This window comes from Cnephaeus nilssonii (assembly GCF_951640355.1).
Source record: "Cnephaeus nilssonii genome assembly, chromosome: 11".
Classification (NCBI taxonomy): domain Eukaryota; kingdom Metazoa; phylum Chordata; class Mammalia; order Chiroptera; family Vespertilionidae; genus Cnephaeus; species Cnephaeus nilssonii.
Window position 1 is genome coordinate 93,393,441 of NC_137082.1, and position 27,877 is coordinate 93,421,317.

The following is a 27,877-nucleotide window of genomic DNA, read 5'->3' on the forward strand; positions in this document are numbered from 1 at the left end:
CCCCACTTGTTTCAATATCCAAAAAACATTTATTTTTTAAGTATTTTTACTGACTTCAGAGAGGAAGGGAGAGGGGGAAACCTCAGTGATGAGAACCATGGACCCGCTGCCTCCTGCAGGCCCCCCACTGGGGACCCAGCCACATCCGGGCCTGTGCCCTGACCTGGCTCATTGGTTCACCTCAACCACTGAGCCACCCAGGCTGGGCTGGAAGGGCATCCTTGAGCATTTAGGATTGCAGGAAGTTGGCAACGTTAGCACATTGGACGGTTTAATAAAAAATCACACTTTTTGAACATTCTAAAGCCTTTATTTTGCATCAGGTAGATTATTTCATTATAATACTTGTTAACTTCAAGACAGCAACGAAAATAATTTACTGGCAGCTACCTAAGACCCCCGAGCAATAGCTCAGCCTGGGGTTGGTGGATAAATAGGTTAATGTGCCCCAATTAAAGGGGCCAGGCTACTGTACAGCAGGTCTCCACACGTGTCGTAAGTACACAGGGGCCTGCAAACCTGAATGCACAGGACCGCCTGCTCCACATAGATGCGTGTAATACACGAGTGCAACTTAATTTCCCCGGCGGCACGCCACCAGGTCGAGTCATTATGTAATAACGGTGATTAAAATCTATTTCTAGGGCATTTTTGTGAATTGCTAGAGTTCATACATATTTTCAATTTGAACATGGACCATTAAACACTTCTTAATCCTAATGGCTGGTTACAGAATTGTAAAAGTAAACAGCATTACAATAAGCAAACGGAAGACCTTTCAGTTCAATTCATTGGAATTCTCAAGGCCCAGCGCCCTTCTGACCCCGCAGGCCTGGCCTGTGTGCAGGGAGGGGCTGGGCCGGCCCAGTGGGAAGGCCTCTCACCCACGTCTTTCTCTGCATCTGAGCAGCGAGCCGTGTACGGAGAGGCCGACGCATCTCCAAGTCACATCTAAAACATTCAAGCCCAACAGCATAAAGTAGCCAAAATAACTCTATAATTTTATAAAGCTAAGTTACATGTAGGTATATAATTTCATAAAGCTGAATTACATTCAGGTATCCACCTCCCGCAACTGCGGCGAAGCCGCCATAAAGCACACCCGCCCGCAGTTCCTCTGACCTCTGTATACAACAGCACCCAAATCAGCCCGTTCAGTAGCAAAAGTACCCATTTTCTGTAAGACTTCCATCACCGAGGTCACCTTGTGCCCTATTTTGGGGGGTGAAATGCAAGTGATGAACGGGGTTTTTCTTTTTTTCTTTTTTTTAAAGATGAGTAGAAACCAAAGAAAAACATTTAAAAACACAGGTTTAAGACGGATCTGTAGATTAGCCCCACGCCCTGACTTGTCTGCACTTTAATAAATGTCAGGCAAGTTCGAGTAGTTTCTGTCCCAGTAGCTGCCGGAGTAGAGCCAGTCCTGCGCCCCGTTGTGGGGGTTGGGGCCTTGATGGAACCACCTGTGGGGAGAGAGGCCGAGGTTGAGTGGGACTGAAGGGCAGTGGCCGCAGCCTGGCAGCCTCAGTGCCTCCCTCGGCAGCAGTTCACCCGGAAGGTGTGAGGTGGGAGGTGGGAGGTGCCGTCCCTCTTACTGAGACCACGCAAAGGGCTTGCGGGTTTCCCACAGCACTTAGCCATGCTGCTTAACAGAATTCGGGTCTTCTCTCTCGAAGGGTTGTTAGAACCAATGTTTTTTTCTAATTGTTCATCCTCTAGGCCCATTACCTTCCACTACAAGTCCTCCTTTTAAAAGCAATTAGAAATAAGAATTTGCCCTAACCTTTTCTTCATATCTATTGTAACCGGACAATCAATGGGTCCGTGCTGCCTGTCACTACATGAGCCAATTCAGCAGAGACAGGGTTGAATCCTATATGAGCGTTTATCCCAATCCTGCTGCCAGCTGGTAGAGCAGCACTCTGCCCCCCACCATCAGCCAGCTGCTCATATTGGATAGAAGGACAGAGATTACAGGGGAAGTAGGCAAAAGGACTTCCACTAGAAGTCCTTCTTTTAAAAGCAATTAGAAATAGGGAATTGGGATAAAATGAACTTCCACAATTTAACTGCAGTAATGTTTTTGCCCGGTTCAGAGTAAATGCCCCCTTCTCCCCCCGCCCCCCAAAAACCCTTAAAGCTCTGTTGTACAAAACGACTGGATGTTGGAGATGAATAACTTGTCCAAGCTAATAACTGATATCGAAGTTGATTTTAAAGACCGTGGTTTATCAAATCTATTACGCCACACGTGGTTCACGGGAGGTTGTCTCACCCAAATCTCCCTGGGCCTCCATCTCCTCCATGCTAACAGGGACTCCTAGGCTGTATACCGGCTTCTAAGACCCTAACCTGCCTTCTAATCGGCTCTGGTCATTGTCTCGCCCTTTAAAAACCCGGCGGCCCCTTTCCCACGGCCCCAGCTTCCTCTGGGTGATGGGAATGCAGACCTACTTGCCCAGAGGCTCAGTGAGTGCCACGTCTTCTAAACATGATTTCGTTTTCAGAGTAACACTTGTGAACAGTCTTAACTGTCTTTGCCATTCTCTCCAAATAAATAGCTTCTAATAATATTTAGCAATTAAAAGTGAGGTGAGCCCGGCTGGTGTGGCTCAGTGGTTAAGCGTCAACCTATGAACCAGGAGGTCGGGGTTTGATTCCTGGTCAGGGCACATGCCTGGGATTGTCAGCTTGATCCCCAGTAGGGGGCATGCAGGAGGCAGCCGATCGTTGAGTCTCATCGTTGATGTTTCTCTCTCTCCCTCTCCCTTCCTCTCTGAAATCAATAAAAATATATATTTTTCTAAAAAGTGAGGTTTGATTTGTTTGCTAAGTCCCAAATGTTCCTATTACTACAGAAGCACTAAAAACCCTGAGAAAAACCACTTCAGGCCAGGCCAATTCCTTGAAGGATCATTTAGTAAATGCCCATTAGACCTTGCCAAAACCGGTTTGGCTCAGTGGATAGAGCGTCGGTCGGTGGACTGGAAGGTCCCAGGTTCGATTCCGGTCAAGGGCATGTACATTGGTTGCGGGCACATCCCCCGGTGGGGGTGTGCAGGAGGCAGCTGGTCGATGTCTCTCTCTCATCGATGTTTCTGGCTCTCTATCCCTCTCCCTTCCTCTCTGTGAAAAATCAATAAAATACATATTTTTTTAAAATGCCCATTAGACCAAATTTTCTAGAATATTACATACATTATGTAGCTTTGTGGACTTTTTCCTAATTAGAAAATGTAAAAGCCTCCTGTAGATGATCAAAACATCTATTATTCAGACTTTGGCCACCAAACTAGATATATATGAAGGACCCGTGATTTGCTCAGAGTCACAGAACTGTTGTCTAATAGGAAGCACACAGTTACGCTCTTCTGGGTCTCAAAAACCTGAGCAGCAGCAGCACTTCTATAGTCAGGCCTGCAGAGCCGAGCTCCAGAGAAGCCGGCAGGTCCAAGTCAGAACGACAAGGAACTTCAAACATTCACCGGCCGAGGCCCGCGCAACGCTCTCCCACACGGAACGGGGAGGAGGAAGTTTCCGGGAGACATTTCACAAATTGGTGGGCTTAGGAGCAAAGGATGTTTTCTCTAAAGACCATGTCATGCCTGCAAGCCTCCCAGGCTGCTTGGGGCGGCGGAGGGGGTGGGGGGGGAGCCTGACTCTGCACTGGAGAGGAGACTTGGACCTTGGGTGGATGGTCTGATGCAAAGGGTTAGGCTTCCGTTCAGCTCCTGAGTCTTAAAAAAAAAAACTTTCAAAACTCAGAAATTCATTGTCCACTTTCTACTTCTGAGTGGAGTCCAGTGTCCTTTACACGAATCCTATTTCCACACACGCCCAGGCCCTCGTGCCTGGAAGAGCAGAGGCGCTGTCCACCCGTCCCCGACACCTGGCCCAGGTGTGAGCAGGCGCCTGTGATGTGCCTGCGGCCGCCGGGCTTCACTCCCTCACCTGGGGAGGCAGCGCCCTCCTGGGGAAGGCTTTTCTTTACTGGCATTTACGGGATGACTGCGTGGGGATATTTCTACTTTAATCTCCAAATAGCCCTTTTCTTGGCGGCTGAGCACTTGGAGGGAACTCTCAGGCCCAGGAGCAGCCTGGCAAGGCCCACCTGGGGCTGCTCTGCAGTTCCCCTGGCCCACACCTGCGCCCCCAAGGCAGCCAACACCCCCACGCAGACCTCGCCCCACGGCAGCCCCGCCCCCGAGGCAGCCCCGCCCCGCGGAGGCCCCGCCCCAAGCCCAGCTCCCAGGCCCCACGCACCTGGTCCTCCAGTCCTCCTCCGACCTTGACCTGTTTTTGCGCGCGGCTCTCTGCTTCTCCTCCAGGCGTTTCTTCTCTTCACTGGCGAGATCTGCAATGAACGCCCACGGGAACCGGTTAGGGGGGCAGCGGAGAAGCGCATCCCTGGTTAGCACGAACTCCCCTGTATCAGTCGCGCCCCAGCCGCCCCTCTGTTAACCCGTGACCGGCACCCAGGTGGGCGGGAGGCAGGGCCCAGGCCCAGGAACACCGCCTTCACCCCAAGGAGCCTGCTTAGGCCAAGGCCACAGGAATGATGTCGCTTCCGGGAAAAGCTGGGCAGAGAAACCCAATGCATGCGGATGCTCCTAAATTCTTACTGAGACCTCAGAGTGCGCCTTCCTTCTTAAAGATTCAAACGATTTTCAGAAACACTGTGCGCCGTGGCCCCAACTCAGCCGAGTGCTTGGTGAGAACACGCCTCCTGGCGGGCACTGCGGACAGACTGGCCACATGCATCCCCGTGGGGGGCTGGCCATTCACTGCACCCCAGCCTCTGCCCACCAGCCAGGCCCCAGGCCCTGCCCCAGGCCCCCCTCATGACTGAGAGGAAGTACAACACCAGCAGATAGAAAAGTTGTGGTTACCCACGGGGCGGCAAAACTCTTTGAGGCTTAGCAGGTGATACTTAATTCTAAAATATACAGCAAAATAGTCAGAAGGCACTTCAAAGTTGATAAAAATGTCATCTTTTCAACTTCCTCCCTGGCATTGAAGATAGCTTTTGTTAGAATAGGCTGCTGGTGGCCGGGTGGGAGGGGGTGGGCTGGGGGAAAAGGTAAATGGATGAACACGGACAAATGGGCAGCCACGGAATCCGCACGGGGTGTGGAGCAGCCACGGAATCCGCACGGGGTGTGGAGCAGGCACAGGGAGCCGTCAGTGACGCTGTAACTGCTGCGTGTGGCCGGGTGCTCGCCTCCCAGGGGACCCCTAAGTCTAACCACTCTGAGCACCTGCAGCTGACGGAGTGGTGAACGTCAGGGCTAGCTGAGGGGGAAGGAAAGGAGGGTACACCTCAGGTAACGGAGTATACGCAGTTACCAGGGGGCACCTCTGACATGATGACTGGGAGCGAGTACAGTCACCCCAGCTTTCCAAATGTGAAACAAAAGCTACCAAATTTAAATCACATTTTAATTCAAAAATGTCTGAGGCAGCATGTCTCCAAGGGCCGGTCGTCTCGGGGGGACCGCCGAGTGTGGGCGAGAGCAAGGGAGAGACGGACAGCCGGGTGGCGTGGCCTGCCGCTCTCTCGCCTTTCCTGTGACGTAACAAACACCCCGAGACTAAACTGCGTGTCCTCCAAGGACGCTCGCAATCAGCCACAGGAACAGAACCAACCATCACCCCACAGAAATGACTCCCAGCAGCACCGCCCGCGCCAGGTACCGATTTCCCCGTTCTCCATGGCCCTGATGTCGGGCCGTAGCCGGCAGTCCGTCTTGGGAATCACGCTCTCCATGTCCTTGTCGACTTCGTTCAGCACCATGGCGAAGCTGGTGAAGTTGTACATCTGCAGGAAGGAGGACGCCCACGTGAGCACGTGCCGGGACACCGGCGCCAGGGGACCCGCTGACGGAGGAGTGGGTCTGAGCTGACAGGGACCCGCCCATGTATGGCCAGGATCGTGCACCTGTCTCCACTGGTGGCTAGGCCCCTGTGGGTATCGGCCCAAAGGCATCTTGAAGCAGGCCTCACGGAATGCACACCCGTGTCGCTGCCACTTTAGTAGAACTATCAGCACAGTCAACATTCCTTCTCCGCTCTCATGGAAATCATTCCTTGCTGGACCTCAAGAGGCTGCATCCACTTGCACGGAATGAAGCCAGTGTCCCTCCTAAGGAATCACCAGCCCCCACCCCAGCACCTCTGCCCGAGCCAGGCACGGGGGTGCCCAGCACAGAGGCCTGGCTCTCAGGGTCAGGGTGAGCGGGAACTGCACCCGAGCCCACAAAGGGACAGCTGGGGCCTGTCGGGACCCGCCCCGCCCACATCCCGCCTGCAGGGCCTGCACACGCGGGAAGAGCAGCCTCGGGGCTGAACATGGACGGCGAGGCCGTGTCCGCAAACCCAGCCTCACCTGCGCGGAGTTGGGGGGCCGGGGGGCTATCCGCCACAGGAGGACGCTCCCGGGGATGACAGACACGCTCTCAGAATCGGGCATCGGCATCTCGTCCGACTCCTCAGACGCGCTCATCTGGAAGAACCCGCCGATGAGCAGAATGAAAACGTTTTAAAAAGAGCCCCTTACACATTGGAAATCGCACCATCTATGCACTGCACCCACCAGGATGCACCTGCCCGGCCGGGCCCTGAGTCTCCTCATCCTTGCCTGGCCCTCAGCCTTGGGCGTCGGTAAAGCCACAGCGATCAAGCGCCAGGAGCTCAGGAGCTTGGTGTTTGCAGCCTGAGTGGCGTTTGCATTCGAGGCTTTACTATCACCATCACTCTCACTATCGTGTTTTCGTGTTTTTAAAGTTCTGTGTGTTGCCGAAACCGGTTTGGTTCAGTGGATAGAGCGTCGGCCTGTGGACTGAAGGGTCCCAGGTTCGATTCCGGTCAGGGGCATGTACCTTGGTTGCGGGCACATCCCCAGTAGGGGGTGTGCAGGAGGCAGCTGATTGATGTTTCTCTCTCATCGATGTTTCTAACTCTCTATCTCTCTCCCTTCCTCTCTGTAAAAAATCAATAAAATATATTAAAAAAAAAAAAAGAATCCTGGAGATGAGCATCTGTTTGTGAAAAAGGTTTGAGGACTATGTCATTTACACGTCAATTAAAACAAGACTCAAGGAGAAAATTACATGCGTGAGCAGGACGGGAACAAGGTCAGACTGTGACCTCGTAACAGGCCGCCCCCCCGAGGGATGAAGACATGGCCCCCGATGCCACCTTCCAGGAGGCTCACCTGTTTGCTGTGCTTCTTCTCTTCAGTGTTTTTCTTATCGTTTTTTTTGAAGGCGTCGAACGTGGCGGGGTCGACACTATACAGACATTCGGTCCACTTCCCGTAGAGGGCAAAGAGCTTCTTTTTGCTGCCGAGACACCCCGAGGCTCAGCCAGCAATCAAACCAGCTCACCTACCCCTGACTGTTGTTATATAGAGGCTTATTATCAGACTAGAGGCCCAGTGCATGAAATTCATGCATGGGGGATGGGGGAGTGCCCTCAGCCCAGCCTGCACTCTCTCCAATCCGGGACCCCTCGGGGAATGTCCAACTGCCAGTTTAGGCCCCATCCCAGGCCTAAACTGGCAGTCAGACATCCCTCTCACAATCCGGGACCGCTGACTCCTAACTGCTCACCTGCCTGCCTGATCGCCCCTAACTGCCCCCCATGCCAGCCTGATCACCCCTAACTGACTCTGCCTGCCAGCCTGATCACCCCCAACTTCCCCCCCCCCCACTGCCGGCCTGGTTACCCCCAACTGCCCCCCCTGCCGACTTGGTCGCCCCTAACTGCCCCCCTGCTGGCCTGGTCGCCCCACACAACCTGCTGATCAGTCGTTTGGTTGTCCCTCACTAATCCCCCTGCCGACCTGGTCGCCCCACGCAGCCTGCTAGTCGTTACTGTTACTGGGACTGCGTCCTGGACAATTTGCATATTCCTCTATTATTAGTATAGATTCTTTAAAGAAACAGAGTGCCTGTAAGAAAGATTTTTTCAACGTATTGAAATGCCTCTTTCTGAGGTTATGGCAGCAGGTTTTAATACTATTCAGCAAACAACACCTATACTATTCAAGCATTTTAAATGTACACTTTACCTTTTATCCTGAATGTAGCCTTCGACTTTGTGTAATTCCTTCCCAAAAAGGCCACATGGCTTGAAATTCAACACACATTTGTCCCCGGTCCTACGAAGGAGACATGGAGCCCAGGTTACCATCCAGCATGGCAGAGGCAGGGGAGAATGAGGACTATGGTGACGTTCCCAACAGCAGCTGCTCCTGGGCCCACCACAAGGAAAAGTGAAGCAAAGCCCTACAGAGTAAGTGGCTTGTTGCTATGGAATGAATATCTGTGACCCCCCCAAATCCATGTTAAAGACCTAGCCCCTGACGAGATGGAGTTTGGAGGTTATTAGGTCACAAGGGTGGAGCCGTCGCAAAGAGGGTTAGTGCCCTCAGAAGAGACAGGAGAGATGCGCGCACTCTCTCTCTCCCTCCCTCCCCCTCTCTTTCTCTCTCTCTTTCTCTCTCTCTCTCTCTCTCTCTCTCTCTCTCTCTCTCTCTCTCTCTCTCTGCCAGGTGAAGACACACAATGTGGCCACCTGCAAACCAGAAGAGACCTGCCCAGACATCACCTCTGCGCCCCCATCTGGGATGTGCCGCCCCCTCCCCCACCCCTCTGCGCCGTGGGAAGTGAAGCCCCACTGTTACAGCCCAAGCTCGCACGACCCTTGCCTAAGGTCACAAAGGAGGCTTGGACCCAGCTCTTCCTGTTGTATCCCCAGCCCCACCCTCTGCGTGAATAATACAAACTCAACCTAAGCACAGGGAGCGGCTGTATTAAGATTCACCCAGCTCAGACGTCAGCGAGTTCACACTCGTCAGAAACGGCAACGAATTCTGTTCATCAAATGAATGGACGTCTCCTCGTCTAATAGTGACAGTGCTTGTTTTGCATTTATCTAGAGCTTTTTTTTAACGAAGCCACTGAGCGCGATGGTGACGCGGAGGGAGCCGGTGCCCCAGGGCCGCACCTGTGGTTGGTGATCTCCATGGTGCCGTACTGCTCGATCCAGAGCTTCCCCACGATGATGTTGTGCACACAGCAGGTCGGGTTTGTCCACGTATACGCCTCGTTGTGCCTAAAAACAAGGCAAAGCCAAACCCAGAATCATAAGCAAGAAGTGTTGTTTTGTTTAAGAAGCGCATTTGTCTCAAATGCCACTCTGAGGACAGCCACTCCGAGCTCGGGAGCGCGGCTCCGTGGTGTTGGCTCCCGGCAAAGCAGGGTCGTCTGACCACTTTGTTTCTTAAAAGGACGCCAAAGCTCAAGGAGAAAACTGCCCTGCAACCGCCACCACGCGACGTGTATAACCACCCAATCCAAAAGTTAGGTGAGAACGTGTTTGAAAAATGAAATTGGAGGCAGAAAATAAAAATGAAGGCCTATTACTGAGCACTTTCCAGAGCAAGTACCCTCTGCTCATCAAAGGGAAAAAGTCCTGTATGTGAATAAGCTCCGTTGTTTTTAAATCCTCACTGAGGACATGTTTATTGATTTCAGAGAAAGAGGAAGGGGAGGGAGGGAGGGAGGGAGGGAGGGAGGGAGGGAGGGAGGGAGGGAGGGAGGGAGGGAGGGACTGATGTGAGAGAGAAACACCAACCGGCTGCCTCCCGTGCACGCCCTGAACAGGGATCGAACCTGCCCGCCAGGGCGACAGCTCCAGCGGTCCCTATGCCCAGGCATCCCAGCAGCGGGTGATGTCCTAATAGCCTTCGAGGTCAGCTTCTCCGGTGTGTATGATGCATTTTAAATTCTGTATGTGAGTAATTTCTTCTTTCCCATTTCTGAGTCGTGTCCCCTTGGATGGTTTAACCATGCAATCACTGAGATTTGGGCTGCTCCAGATTTGGGGACTATGAATAAGAATCTGTACGTATTTGTGCACGGGTTTATGTGAGAAGAGGAGTCTTCGTGTCTCTAGAGCAGGGGCCATTTGGACATTGATAATGTCCAGGTCTTTCCTCACCAGCAGGAAGGACAGGCTCACGTGGGCGGAGTCTGTCTTCCCTGGAACTGAAAGCTCACGCTTTTTCTACGGGAAAGCGAACGTCCAGCTGACCCAATGTCTGCGATGGGCCACACACTGCTATCTCAGTGATCCAGAGTGGATCCAGTTTGAAAGGCGGTTAAACAAAGTGTGATCAACGCGATCTACAGAAAGCATGTCTCATAAGAACCGCCACAAGGGGTCAACTGCTTTCTAACTCACAACAGATCCAAACATCAAGTTAACTTTTCAAACACACCCAGATCCATCGACAATGCCATTACCCGTCTCTCAGTTCTACCTGCAGGGAGGTAGCTGACACTCCATCTCCAGCTTCTGAACAAGATCAGGTCTGTGTGTGATCATATATACATACTCATGTGTGATGTGTATACTCATGTGTGAACGTATATATACTCTCATGTGTGATGTGTATACTCATGTGTGATGTGTATACTCGTGTGATGTGTATACTTAGGTGTGGGTGTATATACTTAGGTGTGAATTATAGACATATGTGTGAATGTATATAAAGATGTGAATGTACATACTCATGTGTGAATGTACATGCTAATGTGTAGACTTATGTTGAGTGTATAGACTTATGTGTGAATGTATATACTTCTGTGTGAGTGTATATACTCATGTGTGTATAGACTTATGTGTGAATGTATATGCTAATATGTAGACTTATGTGTGAATGGATATATTTAGGTGTGAGTGTATAGACTTATGTGTGAATAGATATACTCATATGTGAGTGTATAGACTTAGGTGTTAGTATATATACTTATGTGTGAATGTATAGACTTATGTGTGAATGTATATGCTAATGTATAGACTCATGTGTGATGCATATGCTCGTGTGTGATGCGTATGCTTTTGTGTGATGTGTATGCTCATGCATGATGTGTATACTCATGTGATGTGTATACTCATGTGTGATTTGTATACTCGTACGTGATGCGTATACTCATGTGTGATGTGTATGCTCGTGCGTAATGTGATCGTGCGTGATGTGTATGCTCGTGTGCACGTATATGCTCATGCGTGATGTGTATGCTCGTGTGTGATGCGTATACTCATGTGTGATGTGTATACTCATGTGTGATGTGTAAGATCGTGCGTAATGTGTATGCTCATGTGCATGTGTATACTCGTGCGTGATGTGTATGCTCGTGTACACCTGTATATACAAATGGCTTGGCCCAGCTTACTGGAGAAGCTCGAGGGTGATGGTCCCTTTGGGCTCTGCCTCGACGCTCTTGCCCCAGAACTTGAGTTTGGGGTAGATGGAGCCGTGGAAGACGAAGTCGTTGTTCAGCCCCTCGGCATGGAAGGCGCTGATGGGTGGGTGATGGCTGACCTGCTCGGAGATGAGTCTGAAACCAAGGTCATCTCTAAAGATTAAGAAAAAAGTAACGTCGTCATTAATTCTCATCATGGATTATGTACGTTATTGTCATATCAGTCCAAAAATATTACAGACTCAACCAAGTAAATAATTCTGAACTTATTATCCCCATGAAAGAACAAGTTAATGTAACTGTACAAATGCTCCCCAACTACTAAGTCCTCTGTTACTACAACTCCAGCCATTTAAACATTAAACTAAAGAACACCACGTGGATTTCAGTGAGTTGCACAAATTGATAACATTAGCCATGGAAGTCTAAAACGTGTCCTTCCTTTCATCTGCAGATGGAGGGTCTAGTGTGTCTACTATCGAATATCGAGGGAATGGATGAGATCGAAACTGTGCGGAGAAGGGGAGCACTCCAACAATTAAAGCCAAATGCATCCTTGATCGCGTAAGCACGAAGCAGGGTGGCCAGCACACGCTGCAATGCAGACACTCCCTGCCTTTGCGCCCACGGGACACGTTTATACAAATTCGTTCCATGTGATTAGAAAACCCCAATCATGCCTGTCATCTGCCTAAGAACAGGACGGTAATCCCACACGAACAGAATCGTAAAATCCCCACAACTACATGCTGTAATGTCTGCTGTGCCAGGTTTCAGTATGTTTGCATCGTCCCTAAAATAGGAAGTATCGTGGAAGCCAACATCCAAACTGCTAACTGGCTCCAGTCACACAACCTCGCAGTCGGTGATGCTCAGAGTATCTACTTTCCTCTTTCATTTTAAACGTTATACAGATCTTGCAAATTCACGCAGGGAGAGATCTTACCGGACCAGCTCGTACGTCTCTCCCAGCAGCGGGTTGAAGGGCTTCCCCGTGCGCTCCCACTGCGAGGCCACCGCGGACACGGCGAACGCGGCCACACACTGCGGGACGGGACGGGCATCAGGAGGGTTAGAACAGCCTCGCCTGCTCCCTGTCAGGCACTCAATTCTGCTTCGGGCTGTAATTTATAGCCCGGCCGGCAGGGCTCAGGGGTTGGGTGTCGACCTATGAACCAGGAGGTCACGGTTCGATTCCCGTCAGGGCACAGGCCCGGGTTGTGGGCTCCATCCCCAGTGAGGGGCGTGCAGGAGGCAGCTGATTCATGACTCTCTCACATTGATGTTTCCATCTCTCTCCCTCCCCTTCCACTCTGAAATCAATAAAAATATTTTCTTAAAAATAAAATAAAATGAAGGCTCAGAATGGCTCAGCAGCCCCGGGTGTGCCCTGGACCCTCCTGCTTCCCCGCGGCCTCAAGGGTCCTCCCACCCCGTGGCGCTCTGACCGGGGACGGCGGGAAGACGCAGAGGACACCAGACACGCCGACTGTTCCATGACATTCCCAGCCGCCTGCTGGACGTCACAGGACTCTGTCCGTGTGTTTGGGGCGGGGCAGGGGAGGCGGGAGGCAGGGAAGTCTCTGGGGCTGCACCAGCCCTCCCGGGCTCGCTCCTCCACCCACCTGCATCCTCTCGGCGGGGTCAGAGAGCGAGCTGGCCTTCTGGATGAGGTACGTGTGCTCCATGTACTCGGTGAGTCGCTGCAGGAAGCTCAAGGGCTCGTTGAAGATGACGGGCATGGTGATCTTGGACAGCTCCTGAGCAGAGAGAAGCGTCACCCGCTGCTCGCACAGCCAGCGCCCGCTGTGCGCACAGCGTCCCCTGGAGAGGAAGGCACGGGAAGCAGCGCCCCATGGAGTGAACACCAGCTCAACCACAGATCCTCCGAGCACCTGGCGCGTGGAGCCTGCTGTCCCAGGAGCTCTGCCAGGGAGCCCAGACCCGACTCCCCGAGAGTCTGCTTTCGGTCGGGGTTAGGACACGGGCTGTGCAGCGGACTCGGGATTACCCACACCATCTGCCGTGAATAATTTTCCAGAATGAATGTCAGGCTACGCTTGACGGACAACATGGAGGTTTTCCGCGCGCATCGATCTACTGTACGCCGTGGAAGGGACCAGAAGGCTCCTGCGCATCCTACGGAACAGGTCTCACCTCTGTCTGCAGAATTGTACACACAGTCGGCGTCCACAGATAACTCGGTAACTGGTAGGGTTCTCTGACCTGAATTACAACCTGTCCACTGCAGGTGGCCAGCACGCACCAGGGCGTCCTTTAAACAAGTCACTAGGCAACAAACTTATCTTGGTATTCTCTGGAATGTTCTGGTACCCTCCCAGCTTTCCACCTACCCTCTTTCCCTTTTCCTGGGAGTCAGGTCCTTCCTGAGCCTGCGGACTACAGACAGACGGTCAGGGGACCTCCACAAGGCGACCGTTTGAGTGCCTGTCCCAGCTCTGAGGTTTTCCCCGTAAACATTCCTGTCTTTACCGACCTGCACAACTAAGACAGCGCAGCCTCCGCAGAACCAGACCAGAGCCCAGGAGGAGCCACCCCTCGCTCAGTGCCAGGGGCTGACCCGGACCAGGCCTGCGGCAGCTCAGCTGCTGAGAGCAATGGTGGGAGCCGCGCAGCCTGTGGGAAGATAAAGCTAGAGCCACGCCTGACCCAGCGACCCCAGGCTGGCTACAGCCCCAGGGAACGGACCACCCCCCAGAGCCATCCCTCCCGTGCTCGCAGCACCTCCACGGGCTGCTTCCTGCGCCGCCTGCTCACGCGAGGACGGTGTGCCTGCTGCGAGGTCACGTGTCAGCAGGTCCTCTTGCTAACGAACCCCATGGTGACATTCCTGGGGGGAGGTCATCCCTGCATCGCCCACTGCACCCCGACCTGGGGGAGCCCACTGCCAGCCCCCCCCCCGGGTGGTCCTGTGGGTTCCCCGGCCACAGAGCTCGTTCCGTCGGGCACTCAGCACAGCGGCACGTTCTCGCCCGTCACGGGGAGGCACGCTCCCTGAACTCCAAACCTCCTGTTTAAGATTCACACAGTTCCCCTGGCGAGACGGGAAACAAGTGGGTTACAAAGCACACGCTCGAAACACAGCCTCGTTTTATAAAACACGTCGTTTATGGACATGAAACCAGCATCAGACGTCACAGCACCACGCTCACAGGTGTTGTCTCTAGGAGCCCGCGGAACAGTCACGTGACTGTCTTCTTGGCGCTTTTGTCTCCTCCGAGCTCCCTGCAGTGAAATCTATCACCTTCCCACCAGGGTCAACCAGAGGTCATTTCAAACCTAGTACTTTGCACCTGGTGCACGGACAGGACGGAAAGCTAACCTCGCACCACAGCAACAGGTGCCTGCACACGCGTGCACACACACACGTGCACACGCACACACACAGACACGTGCACACACGTGTGTATGCACACAGACACATGCATGCGTACGCACACACGCGTGCACATGCACACATACATCAGTCATAAAGCAGGCACGAGAAAAGCACAGCGTAAGTGGCACAGAAAAGGCAGATCAAGGACGTGTGCGCAGGCTTGCCCAGCCCCAAGCTAAGAGTCGGCTGTGAACAGGAGGTGGAAGGTGGCCCAGGGCGGGGGCGGGGGGGGGGGGGCTGGTCGTAGGGGGGAGCGGACTTTGAGCCCGGCCAGGTGGAGACTTCTGTGGGCAGATGGTGGTGGCAGAGCTGCGTTCATGCCACTGAACTCACGAGAAAACAGGCAAGACGGCAGATTGCACGTCATGGGCATCGCACCCCACTTTTCAAAAAGGAGAAGGAATGGGCTGAGACCCAATGCCCTCGCTGCCCACTGTGAGTGCCCAGGAGCAAGCCCCTCTCTCCCCAAGTGGGGACTTCGCTGCCCACCACACAGGCCGGTAAAGGTTAGATTCGTTCACATAAAACCACTTAGGATCGTGCCAGGCACACGTGACGTGAACAATAAACGCTGGCCATCCTCCTCATCACACACGCGAGAGCGCCGCGTTTTCCACGACCCGGAGGCAGAGCGGCTGCGAGGCTGGGCTGCGCCCCCTGGCCGGGCAGCGGGCAGCTGAGCTCTAAAGAAGCCACTGAGCACCTGGCTTCCCAGCGCGGCCTTCAGCAGGGAGGGAGGGTGGCTCCTCCTGGCATCCGGCCGGCAGGGGTCGCTGCAGGCTGGCTGGGTGCCCTCCATCCAGACCACAGCTCCCGGCCGGGGTGCCCGAGCCCGCCCCCGAGGAGCCTGGGACTCGGGCTCAGCTCTCTCCTGGGATCTGCGTTGCTGAGCACAGCAGCAGGGGAGATTACTTAGAAACGGGAAGGATTTATTCATTAAAGAAACGAAGACATCTTCCCCTAAAAACATCATGAGGGCCATAAAGTGCTCACTGAGGGGTGACGTGCGGGTGAGAGGGGCGTCCTGGCCAGGGACCCCTCCCCACTCCACAACAGCCCCGGGTCTGCGCCCTTTCCCACAGGCATCTCCCTGGGGAAGGGGGGCATGCGCAGAACCGGGCAGGCAAGTGCTCCTCGCCCTGGCGGGTCAGCACCAGCTGAGTCAGCAAGGCACTGAAGCGTGCAAAGCCCGGCCACGTGGCTCAGTGACTGAGCATCGACCTATGAACCCGGAGATCACAGTTCAATTCTCGGTCAGGGCATAGGCCCGGGCTGCAGGCTCGATCCCCAGTGGGGGGCGTGCAGGAGGCAGCTGATCCATGATTCTCTCTCATCGTGGATGTTTCTCTCCCTCCCTCCCTCTCCCTTCCTCTCTGAAATCAATAAAAACCTATTTTAAAAAAGAGTGTGGTACAAACTCCGGAGACCAACACACGAAGGACATGGTTTGATCCCATCCAATGAGTAGATTATTTTTAATCACCGGGAATTCTAAAAGGTTTTTAAAATCCAAATTTGAAATCTAAAATAACGTAAACACCTTCCTGTTTCCATCAGTAACTCGTGGGTCAGCTCTCAGGGAAATGGGAAGGTACGCATCTGGCAAAACGCAACGGGGTGGAAGGGAGAGAGAGGGCCCGAGAAGAAACGCAGGCAACCCCCGCGTGGGGAGGAGCCCTCCGCGCCGAGAGCAGCGTGCCGTCTCAAACACACAAGGGGCTTGCGCTTCGTTCCCTCTGCTCGTCTGTGGTTATCTATGTGATAAAGAACTAATGTGCTAATTAGACCAAACAGCCGACAACCTTCTGGACGTCCTTCCGGACGACCTTTCAGAGGAAGCCGGGGCTGCGAGGGGCTGAGAGGGCTGAGTCCCTTGCATGAATTCCGTGCGTCAGGCCTCGAGTTTCTAAAGAACCGTACATGATCTAGTTGTTAGCACCCCCACTCCTCGGATGTGCAAGGAGAACTGGGTGACCCCAGTGCCACGCCGTACCCTCCTGGAGACGCACGGAGACACCACTCCGTCGCCTGCAATGGCGTCTGCTGTCGCGTTTGCTCCATGTCGTGTCCCGCTCGTCAGCAACGCGTGTGCTCCCGTGGGAAAGGCAACCGTGAGCAGCAGGGAGGCCGGGTTCCGGGAGAAACATTAGCTGGAACGCTCGTGCCTGAGCTCGGGCAGCGGGGAAATTAAATATTCATGCCGCGCAATTCTACCCTGTGACCCAGCTGAGAGCCACGGTTAAATGCATCCACCAGACGCATAGCAACCAGCGCTGACGCTGGAGGAAGTCTAACTGCGAATGCTCACCAGCTGATAAACCAAGGAGAGAGGGGAGAGCGAGTGCGCGCTGCTGCGTCACGTGAGGACCAACGTGAGCAACACAAAGGCAGGCCGGTGGCTCGACCGACAGGAGAACAGACTGCGTGTGACGCCCAGCATCGCGATGCCCAAAGGCGCAAACGCCGAGGCCTGGGTTCCAGACAGGAACTCGGCTCCTGGGCTGAGTCCGGGCAGGTCCTCGTGGGGACGTGGCCCCGAGCGAGGGGGCTCCTCGGACCTCAGCGGCCAGGCTGCTCCCGCGATGTGCCCCCAGGAGGAGGAAGCTGGGGAGTCCTCCCCCACCCCCCACCCCCGCCTTCCCGTGACACCCCACCTCCCACAGCTCCCGGGGACGTGAGGTCACCTCTCACATCCAAGGGCCTCGGGCCCAAGGTCTCCCAGCTGGTTCCTCGGTGGCTGCCTCTTCACAGCGTGTCCGTCACCTCCTCCCTCCCCCGAGGTCACTGCCCTCTGGGCACCCAGAGACGTCCCAGCCCCCCACCCTCAAGCAGTGACCCCGCTGCCCTCACTCCCAGGGCAGCCCAGGGCAGGGGCAGGTATGGAAGAGGCACCCCAGGAAGGAAGGGCGATGGAGCGGGGAAGGGGGCGCTTGTGTGTGACCCCACGCGGGCCCCTGGGTGCAGCCGTGGCAAACCAGGGAGGGGCCGACAGGAAAATGGGAGGGGAGGTTCCCTTTCTCCGCCCCGGGTCGCCTGCCCCTCGGGCTGGAGGCACCTGCCTGCCTGGCCACCGACTGGGATGCGGGCCACAGGGGCGCACCGGCTGGGCGCCTGGCCGACAGTCTCCACAACCTCTCACTCCGGGCGCCGACGGCCCAGCAGGCTCCAGCAGAGAGCTCCGGGAACCCACGTCCCCACGGCTCCTCCCGCGCCTCACCCGGAGCCCCGGCCCCGCGTGCCACCCGCCACCTAATGTGACACCCCTGCCCCAGCTGCACCCGCGCAGGAGTCTCCCCTGAAGTGTGAGCGTCTTCCACACGCACACAAGGCCCGGCTCAGGTGGGGGAGGCCCGGCTCAGGTGGGGGAGGCCCGGCTAAGGTGGGGGAGGCCCGGCTCAGGTGAGGGAGGCCCGCTCAGGTGGGGGAGGCCTGGCTCAGGTGGGGGAGGCCTGGCTCAGGTGGGGGAGGCCCGCTCAGGTGGAGACACATTAGAATCAGGGTCTCCCAGCCACGCCCCCACCTGGGACGCCTATTTCAGGTCAGCGCGGAGGCAGGTGGCAGAGGCGCTTAACGTGAACTACTTGTGGCTTCTTCCGTCCCGTCTCTTGGGTCGTCTTTAGGGACCAGGCTCCGTCCGACCTAGACCTTCCCTGTCTAAGACGCGGCCTTCAGGCGGGGCCGTGGTCACAGTGACCTCGTGAGCTTGTCTGACTCCCAAGCACCGCCCACCCCTGAGGGTCAGCTGGCGGGGGGTGCGGGATGCAGGCCTGGGGGGAAGGCTAGGCGTCTGCATGGAGGGAATGAGCTAGCTCTGAAGATTTGAGGGGGAAATGTTAAAGCTCGTGCAAAGATAAAAGCATTTCACCAAAAATATATTGGAAAGGTGTGTCTCAGTGAAAACATTCCCCTTTCCTCCTCAGCCTGGCGGTCCGCAGAGGGAGGGGAAGCAGCTCGTGACCCAGGGCCAGGTCCTGGCCAAGCTTCCCCACTCGTCTCCTAGCGACCGAGATGCCTGTGGCCCCGAGGTGATAGGACCTCTGCAGGTTTGGTTCCCCAGTGCTTGCTGTCACACCTGAGGGAGCCCGCGTTCGGCTGTCGGCTTCCGGGTCACAAAACCACCTCTGATAACAATCACTCTCCGACTCGGGCATATCGCTGGGAAAAAGTCAAAGAACTGAATGATATTTCTAGACAGAAACACAGAACGCCTGCTCCCATCTGTTCTATTAACACGAGCAACTGTGTTAACACCTCAGCCTATTCCACGAGAACGTAATTGTTGCTGAAGATCCCGTCTCATTTTAGCAATGGGTGGTTTTCATTCTCACATAGCTAAACCCAACTGAAAAAACCCATTTTACAAATGACATTTCACCTGTTATGTTAATATTTTCACACACATTGTCATGTGTGTTGTTTTCCTCACTCATATAGAGGCTATCCCTGATGCAAAGAAACGTTTAGCACGTAAAGTCTTATGGTCGCCGGACAGATATCGTAACGGTCACTTTTACGTGCTCTGGAGACAGCACAGTACAGGGAGTAACCGATCAAGGCCTTCAGAGCAGCACGCTGGGTGAGGATGATACTCTGCAGCTGACACAGACGGGAAAGGCTCGTCAGCTCCGTGGAGACAGGTGCTGGCCTCAGACGTACGCTAGCCAGGCTGCCGGCCACTCGTCTGCACCACGCCCTGACACCCCTCACGGACCCGGGAAGTGACGGATGCGGGAGGCGGCCCAGCGGCCCTTCCCCCGCAGCCAGAGCCACGGAGCCACATGGGCGTGCTCACAGATGCGCTGCCCCACCCAGCCGGCCGACGCAGCACCGGTTCCAGCAGCGGGTCCACTCGCTCGCAGGTGTGAGCCAACTGGGTGAACTGGACTCCCCTCCACTGAACACCACGGGGACTTCGCCTGCTGGGACCATCACGGTCCCGGCCACAACGCGTTTACAAAGGTTTCGGAAACGCTGACGCTGAGGAGCAGAAACGAGTATTAACTTTGTCCTGAAAGTGTCATTTCCAAAGAGACCCAGATGGTCAGGAACACCTCGTTTAGGACCAACAGGAGGTCTGTCTGACGCGTCTTCACAGGCCTGAGGCGGGGTTAGCGCCCTGCTCTCCCCTTCTCGGTGTTGGTACTGAGACCGAGCTCTCTGCTGAGGAGACCTCCCAGTTTCATAAACGACCCCATCGATGACCCCCTCGACCTCTCCATGTGCCTCACCTGCACAGACCCCCTAACGCGTCCCGCTAGGAAGCCACGCGGGGCCTCGCAGACAGAGGGGCCGGGCCCCAGCGGAGTGTAGCTGGCTGGCCCTCCAGGCATCGGGGTCAGAAGGGGTCAGAAAACATTCATTTACAGTGCCAGCCCCTGGGACCCGCCCCCGGACCCGCCCCCGGGACTCACATCCAGGTCCTCACAGGGCAGCCCCGGGCAGAGAGCAGGGGCAGCAGGAAATGCTGAGGAGAGCGCAGCCGCGGGGGAGGGTGGCGAGGACCACCATGGAGGGGTTTGGAGTGAGGACACTGAGCAGGTCCACAGCTCAGCACAAGCAGGTGTGACATTTTCACGGTTCTCGTGGGTCAAAGGTCACGCGAGAAGCATGGAGAGAACTTGACCCAGAACGGCGGCCCGACTGACAGACTGTGGGCGGCTGTTCTACAGTCGTGTGGACCAGAACCTCCCCGGCATCAGGCCACCTGCGGAGCCAGCCAGGCACAGCGAGGTCACACCCGCCCAGCGCGGCGTGCGGGAGCCTGCTCTGTGCGCAGGAGTCCGCGTGGAGGGACGCTCATACCCGTGGGGTCTGCCCTCTCCAAGGGGTTCTGGGTAACTGGGGGAAGTCTGTGTGGAACGTCCCCCTCCTTCCCTATTCCCCACACGAGGAGCCGCAGCAGAGCCACGCTGACGGGCACAGAGTGGCCGCGCTGTCAGGAAGCTGCACACTTGTCCCGTTTGACGCTGGGCAGCTCCATCGGCATGGCTGCGCGCCCCCGCCCCCACTCCCTGCCACAGGAAGCACGCGGCTCCCTGTCACCCGCGGGAACAGGCCGTGACCTTCCCGATGCGCTCACCATCCCGATGCACTTCCGGAGGATGCTCCAGATGCTGAAGTCGTTTCTGGAAAACATGGGGGACGGCAAGCTCGTTCTAAAAAAGAAAAGAAAACGAAGACTCAGTTGTAACGCCCCTGATGCTGGGAAGGAAGGTGCCGCACAATGTCGAGGGGGCGGGGAGCAGGGGGCAGGGGAGCCAGTGGGAAAAGGGGGGCATCTGTGATGCTTTGAACAATAAAGATCAACTTTAAAAACAACAACAAAGTGGGTCACAGACGGGGAAACAGAGTGGGTCTGGGCAGAGCCCTGCTCCCTGCCATCCCGACCCCGAGGGTCCCCCGCGGACCCGTCCCTGAGCTCCCGTTGGTGATGTCCGGGTTCTCCCGTGGGGTCCGCCGCCCGGGCCACCTCAGGGGGTGCCGTGCCCACACCCGCGGGCGCTGCGGACCCGCGTTTGGTGGAAGATGGAATTGTGCGCCTGAAACCTGTATAATCAGTCACCCCAATGAACTCAATAAAAAGGAAAAAAAGAACTAAAACAAAGGCCCTGCCAAAATAAACAAATAAACGAAGTCCTTGAGAGAAACCGTCTGTCACCTGATCATCCAGAAAATGCTCATCTCCTGCCGATTCATTTTAACGAGGCGGAGGGAATGCACGTTTTTAAACTCGGCAGCAGATTTAACATTTTTTAATTATTTAAATGGAAAAGGATCCATTTCCATCTCTTGCCGTCTCTCCTGCTGCGGGAGGCGGCCCCGGGAGGAATGAGACGGGAGAGCGAGCGGCGACCACACGCCCGCCGGCGAGACTGAGGCCGAATTCTTCTCGGCGGGGCTCTGAGGGCCATTATCCTGGTTCTGTGCGCCCTTTCTCTCCACAGAGAACACTGGCCGTACCAGGGCGAGTGCGGTCCTGGCTCTATTTTCAGCCAGACAGATGGCACGGGCCGGCCCCTCGACCACACAATCGCTGGGTCTTAGCACAAAGCCCATCGCCGTTGTTTTCCCACGTGACACGGCTCCGTGCGGTCCCACAGGCTCCGGCCCAGAGCCGGAGACAGACCCAGCCAAGCCCAGCTCATCCGTGAAGTGTAGCCCGCCCGCCCGTATTCTGGAAAAGACGTGCAGTTCAGGTCTGGGGGTGCTATGGGGCGGCGGACACTACGTGAGGCTCGTCCTGGTGGGCCCGAGCCGCAGCTCCCCAATCCGCCTGCGGGACCCCAGTCCCTGCCCCTGCTGCAGCGCCTCCAGGTCAGACACGGGCGAGGCCCTGGGCGGCTTTTGCCACTCGGACCCTGGCCCAGACCGCCAGCTAGGAGCCCAGGGAGTCTCAGGCCGATAGCGGTGAAGACACAGTGGGAAAGCCTTTCTGTCCTGTCATGTAATAGCTCTTCGTGTTCTTCGTTCCAATGTCACATGACCTGGGAGAAACTGCCAGAACAATTCGGTCCAAGTAACACTGAGAAAGAAATTTATACATTTTTACTGACTTCAGAGAGGAAGGGAAAGGGAGAGAGATAGAAACATCCATGATGAGAGAGAATCGTGGATCGGCTGCCTCCTGCACGCCCCACACTGGGGATGGAGCCCGCAACCCGGGCGTGTGCCCTGACCAGGAATCGAACTGTGACCTCCCGGTTCATAGGTCAGCGCTCAGCCACGGAGCCACGCCGGCCGGGAACATTTTTCACTTAATTGAAATTGAAAGAGAAAATCCCAAATTTAATTTTCTTGTGCTTCAAACATTCCACTGACGTTATTAAATGGTGTTAGAACTGACCTTCGGGCACTCCCACCCCAAATCCCTTCTGAGTGGCTGACCGCGCTCAGACCCAAAGATGCGGTCTGTCAGCAAAGGGACTGTGAAGGCAACGCCAATGCTCGATGTGAGACGGGGCGGCCAGGAGCCCCACAACCCTTTTCCCTGCCTCTGTCCCCTCCCGACCCGTGCACACGCACGCGCACACGCACGCACACGCACACGCAGGCGCGGCTGTCCCTCCCCGAGGTCAGGGTCTGTGTCTGTTCTCCGCTGCACCCCCCGCCGGGCCCAGTGCTCTGCACGGAGCAGGCGCTCAATGCTTCACGATAAACCGTTTCATCTAACGTCCATTTAGGATGAAATGAGCGGGGGGAGGGGAGGCAGGGGAGAGATACGGATAAGTGGCAAGTACGATAGGAAAACACCAATAATCGAGTCTGTCTCTAAATCACTTCTTCACAAAATTTCCAAAACCAAACTCCTTAACACACACTTTCACTTGCACTTCACAATTAAACATCTGCTCATGTTATTACATATTCTGAAGGGATCATAATTTTAAGTAGCAAGATATCATTTGCATATTTGGGGCGGAAAAAACAACCTAATTTTAACCTCTGATCGAAAGAATGAACTAAAAATCTAAGAAAACAATGTCACAGAGCAGCACACTTCAGTACTCCATGTAACATGTAACTCCAGTACTAGAACGGACATGTGCACGCGTGTACACCATGCTTTGCAGTTGTGTGTGTCTGTCTGTAGTTATTAGATACTATCACTGCTCTTCGCAACTTTCAGAAAGAATTCTCGCCCCCCCAAGTCTGTTCTCCCACGAGCCCCACTTTAAACAGCTTGTATGTGAATCTGATCATCTTTCGTTTCGACTGCACGACTGCTCTTCAATAAACACTCAAATGGAACCAGTATTCCAAATCATGAAGCCATTAGAATTAACTACTGAATTATATTCACAAAATTGAAGACTAGAGTTTTAAAATGATGCTGTAATAGGTTATCGTAGTGATAAAAAGTCGTATTTCACCTTCACAAATTATGCATCATCTCACTGGAAACCATCTCCCCACAGTTCATCAGGAATAGTTTGCAAATCTGCACTTAAAAAGGGTGAACAGGAAGTGATGCGCAGAGACGCCCAGAAGACTCACCCCTGATGGGGAAACGTCTCACGTCACGTGGAAAGCATCAGGTTCCATCTGGAAATTCACCCTCCTCTCCCCCGTCTCCTCCCGGTGAGGACAAACCAGGGAGCATGCACAGCCCTCCTCGCCTCCTCTCACTGAGAGCCTGCAGCCCCGTCAGAGGTGCGGACACGGGCACCCAGTTCGGCGAAGTCCGTGCCTCCGCGGCTCCGCAGCTGCTGGGAGGTCCCGGCCGCTGGTGTTCTATCCCTTAGGATCCAGCTGAGTAACATCCCACGATGCACTTATTAGATAAAATAACTTTTCCACAACGCTAACCTCAAACAGGCCATCTGCCTACCGAGAACTTACTAGTAAAACGTCGTGTTGTTCTCAGGAAGAGAGCCTGATGGAGCAGCCCCGTCGGTGACAGGCGAGGGGCAGGGCCACGGTTAACCTCCGGGTGGGCACAAGGAGCCCCACAGGAAAGAGAAACACGGTGACGCTGGCTGCGACCTGTCCCAGCAGTGCCAGCCGCTCCCACGTCCTTCCCACGGACCTGGGTGTCCGCCTGCCCCCCACCGAGGGAGCTCCTAGGACAGCGATGGGCAACCTTTTGAGCGTGGTGTGTCAAACTTCGCCAAAAAACTGAGCATAACTCGGGTAGTGTGTCACTTTGAGGAAAAAACATTATTTCACAAATGTTTCTTCCTCAGGAGCAGCAAATGTTTCATCCTCGGCATGCAGCCACCTCAGCGGCGCGTGTCATCAGAAATGGCTACACGTGTCAGTGCTGACACGCGTGTCATAGGTTCGCCATCACTGTCCTAGGAGGAGCTGAATTTCCGGTCCTCCCACCTGTCACACGCCCCTCCCGCGTGTTCCTGACGTGTGCGTTTCCCTTCAGTCCCTTCCTGGCTGCTGAGCGGACAAGAGCGTCTTTCCCGGGAGGTTTCTTCCGACGGCTCATCAGGCCGACGGCGCACCCGGCCTCCGAGGCAGCTGTCCTTCCGGCGAGACAGTGACGCCGTCGCACCCTGGAGGAGAGCACCACGGCCGGTCTCCACTCACAGTGAGAGGGCGTCCGCCCTGAGGAGCCCGTCTCCAGGGAAGCCGACACCTGTCTCCGCCGTCCCTCGGACACCCTGCTGCGCACAAGCTGGTGGGTGGGGGTCACGGGGAGAACACGACCTCCAGGCGGCTTCGCCGACCATCTGTGGCCCCGACCTGGACGAGTGGAAACTCACCCAGCCCCGGGGGCGCACTCACGTCCACGGGAACCTGCCACGGTGCCCGGCACTGGGCCCAGCAGGTGGGGCTCGGCAGTGACGCGGGACCACGATGCTCATTCCCTAAATCGCTGCGTCAAACCCCACACAGAGCTGCAGAGAGCAAAGGCTGGGACGGGTGCCTCCCGGCACGACATGGAGCCTGTGTCCAGGTGGGCCTGTTGCTCGGAACGTCTATGAAGACTGTAGTTTAAGGAGAGAGTGGAAGCTCTGAGTCGGAAAACCAGGCTGATGCGCCCTGCCCTCCTGCCTGAGCGCCCTGGGCCAGCCCAGCTCCTAGGACGGAGGACGGGTAATCCTGACCCACCGGTGGCTCCTGGTCTGGAGCCAAAAGCCACGGAGCTTGTGCTTCCTACGCACCGACCCACGCTCCGGGCGTGAGCTGTGGCCTGTGAAGCACAATCAACTCTGCGAACAGCACCGTCCGCTCGCAGCCTCGAGGCCGACCGACGCCCGGCCGCCTGGTGGGCTGTGGGGCAGCCCCGCGGGGGAGCAGCGGGCGGGGACAGAGCAAACGCTCAGAGCTTTATCCTCGGGTCACCGCGCGGACGCCGAACCCGGAGACACTCACGCGGATGCTCTCGGCCCTCACGGCCGCGGGACCCTCACCTACTGCGTCTCACAGCACATCAAGGCGCTCCCCACCCAAGACGCCGGGGCACAGGGACACCGCCCTATGAGGGTCCATGTAGAGCCGCCTACTCACCCACCCACAGAAACCTGTTGTGCTGAGAAGCGTGGCGGCCCCAGCTGTGCCCTCCTGACGCCCCAGACACCACTCCGTTCTCCTGTGCGGCGGTCCTCACTCCTCTCCTCCCTCTCCACAGGCCACGTCACCGCTTAGGTCGATGTCTTGGCATCCGCCCTGGCTAGTCATGCATGTGGCCTGCACTTGACATGTATGTGTCCTGCTCTTGAGATGTGTGTGTCCTGCACTTGGCATGTATGTTTCCTGCACTTGACATGTATGTTTCCTGCGCGTGTCAGACGCAGTGACGTGCTTCCTGGCTGAGGACCAGGATGTGTGGTCCATGGAGTCACTGCCACTCTGACAGGAACAGCCTGAAGAATAAACACTCACTGTGGCCCCAGCCGGTGTGGCTCAGTGGATAGAGCGTCGGCCTGCGGACTGAAGGCTCCTGGGTTCAATCCCAGTCAAGGGCATGTGCCCGGGTTCTGGGCTCAATCCCCAGTGTGGGGCGTGCAGGAGGCAGCCAAACAATTATTCTCTCTCATCAGTGATGTTTCTATCTCTCTCTCCCTTCCTCTATGAAATCAATAAAAATATTTAAAAAACAAACAAACAAAACTCACTCACCCTAACCAGTTTGCCTCCGTGGATAGAGCTTCAGCCTGCAGACTGAAGGGTCCCAGGTTCGGTTCCGGTCAAGGGCATGTACCTTGGTTGCAGGCACATCCCCAGTAGGGGGTGTGCAGGAGGCAGCTGATCGATGTTTCTTTCTCATTGATGTTTCTAACTCTCTCTCCCTCTCCCTTCCTCTCTGTAAAAAACCAATAATATATATATTTTAAAACTATAACAAAAAATAAATAAAAGCTCATGCTGTCCTATACCTTTAAAAACAAAAACACTCACGTGGCACACGGAGTTCGCCCCGAGGTCTAAGTCCTCACTCACAGGGCCCGTGTCAGGGTGACTCAGCAGCAGTGACAGGGAGGAAGCGTGTTATGTGATAAATGTGTTGGGAAGGGTTGTGCGTGAACAACATTTTTTCTGAAGATTTTAAAGACACAGGACACACCTGTAGAGCAGCGGTCGCCAACCGGTGGTCGTGCGGTCTGAAAGGCTGGTGACCGCTGCTTAGAGGACTCTGTGCCTTTAAACAGTCACGCCCGTCCATCTCCCTGACGCATCCTTAGCAGATGCCGTGGCTCCTACAGAGGGCGGTGTCCGAGCCAACACGCGAAGCGGTCGGAGGAGCTCTGTGCCGAGGCCGGTGCCCTCGGGTGAAGTTTCGCCGGCACAGCTCCAACGGGCGTGTTGGTCACGGCGAACCCCACGGCCGTGGGAAGCTGGCGCCGGCCCAGGAAGACTGCGACGAGGAGGGCCGGGGAGAAGGCAGCGCTGAGGGCGGTCACACGGCCTCTGTCCCCGCGCCGAGACCTGTGTCCGTCGCGTGGAGCCAGATGCCGAGCACGGACGGACGGTCAGTAGACACGGAGCTCCGTCTGGCACACCGAGGAGTGTGAGTGTGGAAAGCAAACGGGAACCAGGAACTGGGATTCTCCCACGGGACTCAGAAAGCCGAGGCCCGTGGGGACGCACGAGGAGGCCTCCCTCCGCGTGGGAAGCGGCTCTCGGGGGACAGAGGCGAGCAGAGCCCAGCTCTCACCCGTTTGCGCGCTGACAGGCAAGTTTACAGCCGCTTCCGAGGCAGCCACACCGGTACTTTCAATAGAGAAACAGCCACGTTTCCCTTTCACCGCCACGGGAACCAACCACAGGCTTCGCTCAATGTGGGACGAGTCTCCCTAGTTCACATTCACTAAGAGAAACGAGGTCAGCCAAAGGCCAGCACTTCCTTCAGCGTCCTCTCTCCCCTCTCAGCTTCAGGGGCCACTATAACCCTCGGGCCCCACAGACACGCCCGTGAGTGAGCAGACAGACAGCAATCCCAGCTGCCCACCTTTGCTTAGGGCTTTGCGTGTTTCACGAACGCCTGACATTTAGTAGTTAGCTACCATCACGTGAGCGCTTGGCATAGATCATCTCATTTAATTATCGTAACAAGCCAATACTAGGCCCGTTTTACAGAGGAACAAGTTGTTTCAAAGAAGTTATGCCTTGTTTGAGGTCTGTACACTAGACTAAAGCAAACGGGAAAACCCTATTACCTAAAACTTTAATGGAAATACATGGGCATAAACTCATGAAGCGTTCTTCCTTCAACAGGGAGGGGCAGGGGCCCGCTTCTCTCCAGGGACAA

The 27,877-nt window shown here is 55.4% G+C and overlaps 1 protein-coding gene across 3 annotated transcripts in view; it reads right to left on the reverse strand.

Moving 5' to 3' along the window:
* Nucleotides 1–88: 88 nt before the first annotated feature.
* OSBPL1A (oxysterol binding protein like 1A) overlaps nt 89–27,877 on the reverse strand; it is a 107,390-nt gene continuing 79,601 nt past the window's right edge. For 2 of the 3 annotated variants that reach the window (XM_079784237.1, XM_079784236.1), the window contains exons 18-28: nt 20,753–20,828; nt 12,899–13,033; nt 12,220–12,317; nt 11,244–11,426; nt 9,010–9,117; nt 8,072–8,161; nt 7,214–7,340; nt 6,386–6,502; nt 5,695–5,818; nt 4,264–4,354; nt 89–1,463 (exon numbers count right to left, since the gene is read on the reverse strand). In XM_079784237.1, coding sequence (XP_079640363.1) covers nt 1,361–1,463; nt 4,264–4,354; nt 5,695–5,818; nt 6,386–6,502; nt 7,214–7,340; nt 8,072–8,161; nt 9,010–9,117; nt 11,244–11,426; nt 12,220–12,317; nt 12,899–13,033; nt 20,753–20,828 — 1,252 coding nt within the window. In that variant the 3' untranslated portion in view covers nt 89–1,360. The remainder of the gene's footprint in view (nt 1,464–4,263; nt 4,355–5,694; nt 5,819–6,385; nt 6,503–7,213; nt 7,341–8,071; nt 8,162–9,009; nt 9,118–11,243; nt 11,427–12,219; nt 12,318–12,898; nt 13,034–20,752; nt 20,829–27,877) is intronic. The other variant, XM_079784238.1, reaches the window with a different exon arrangement.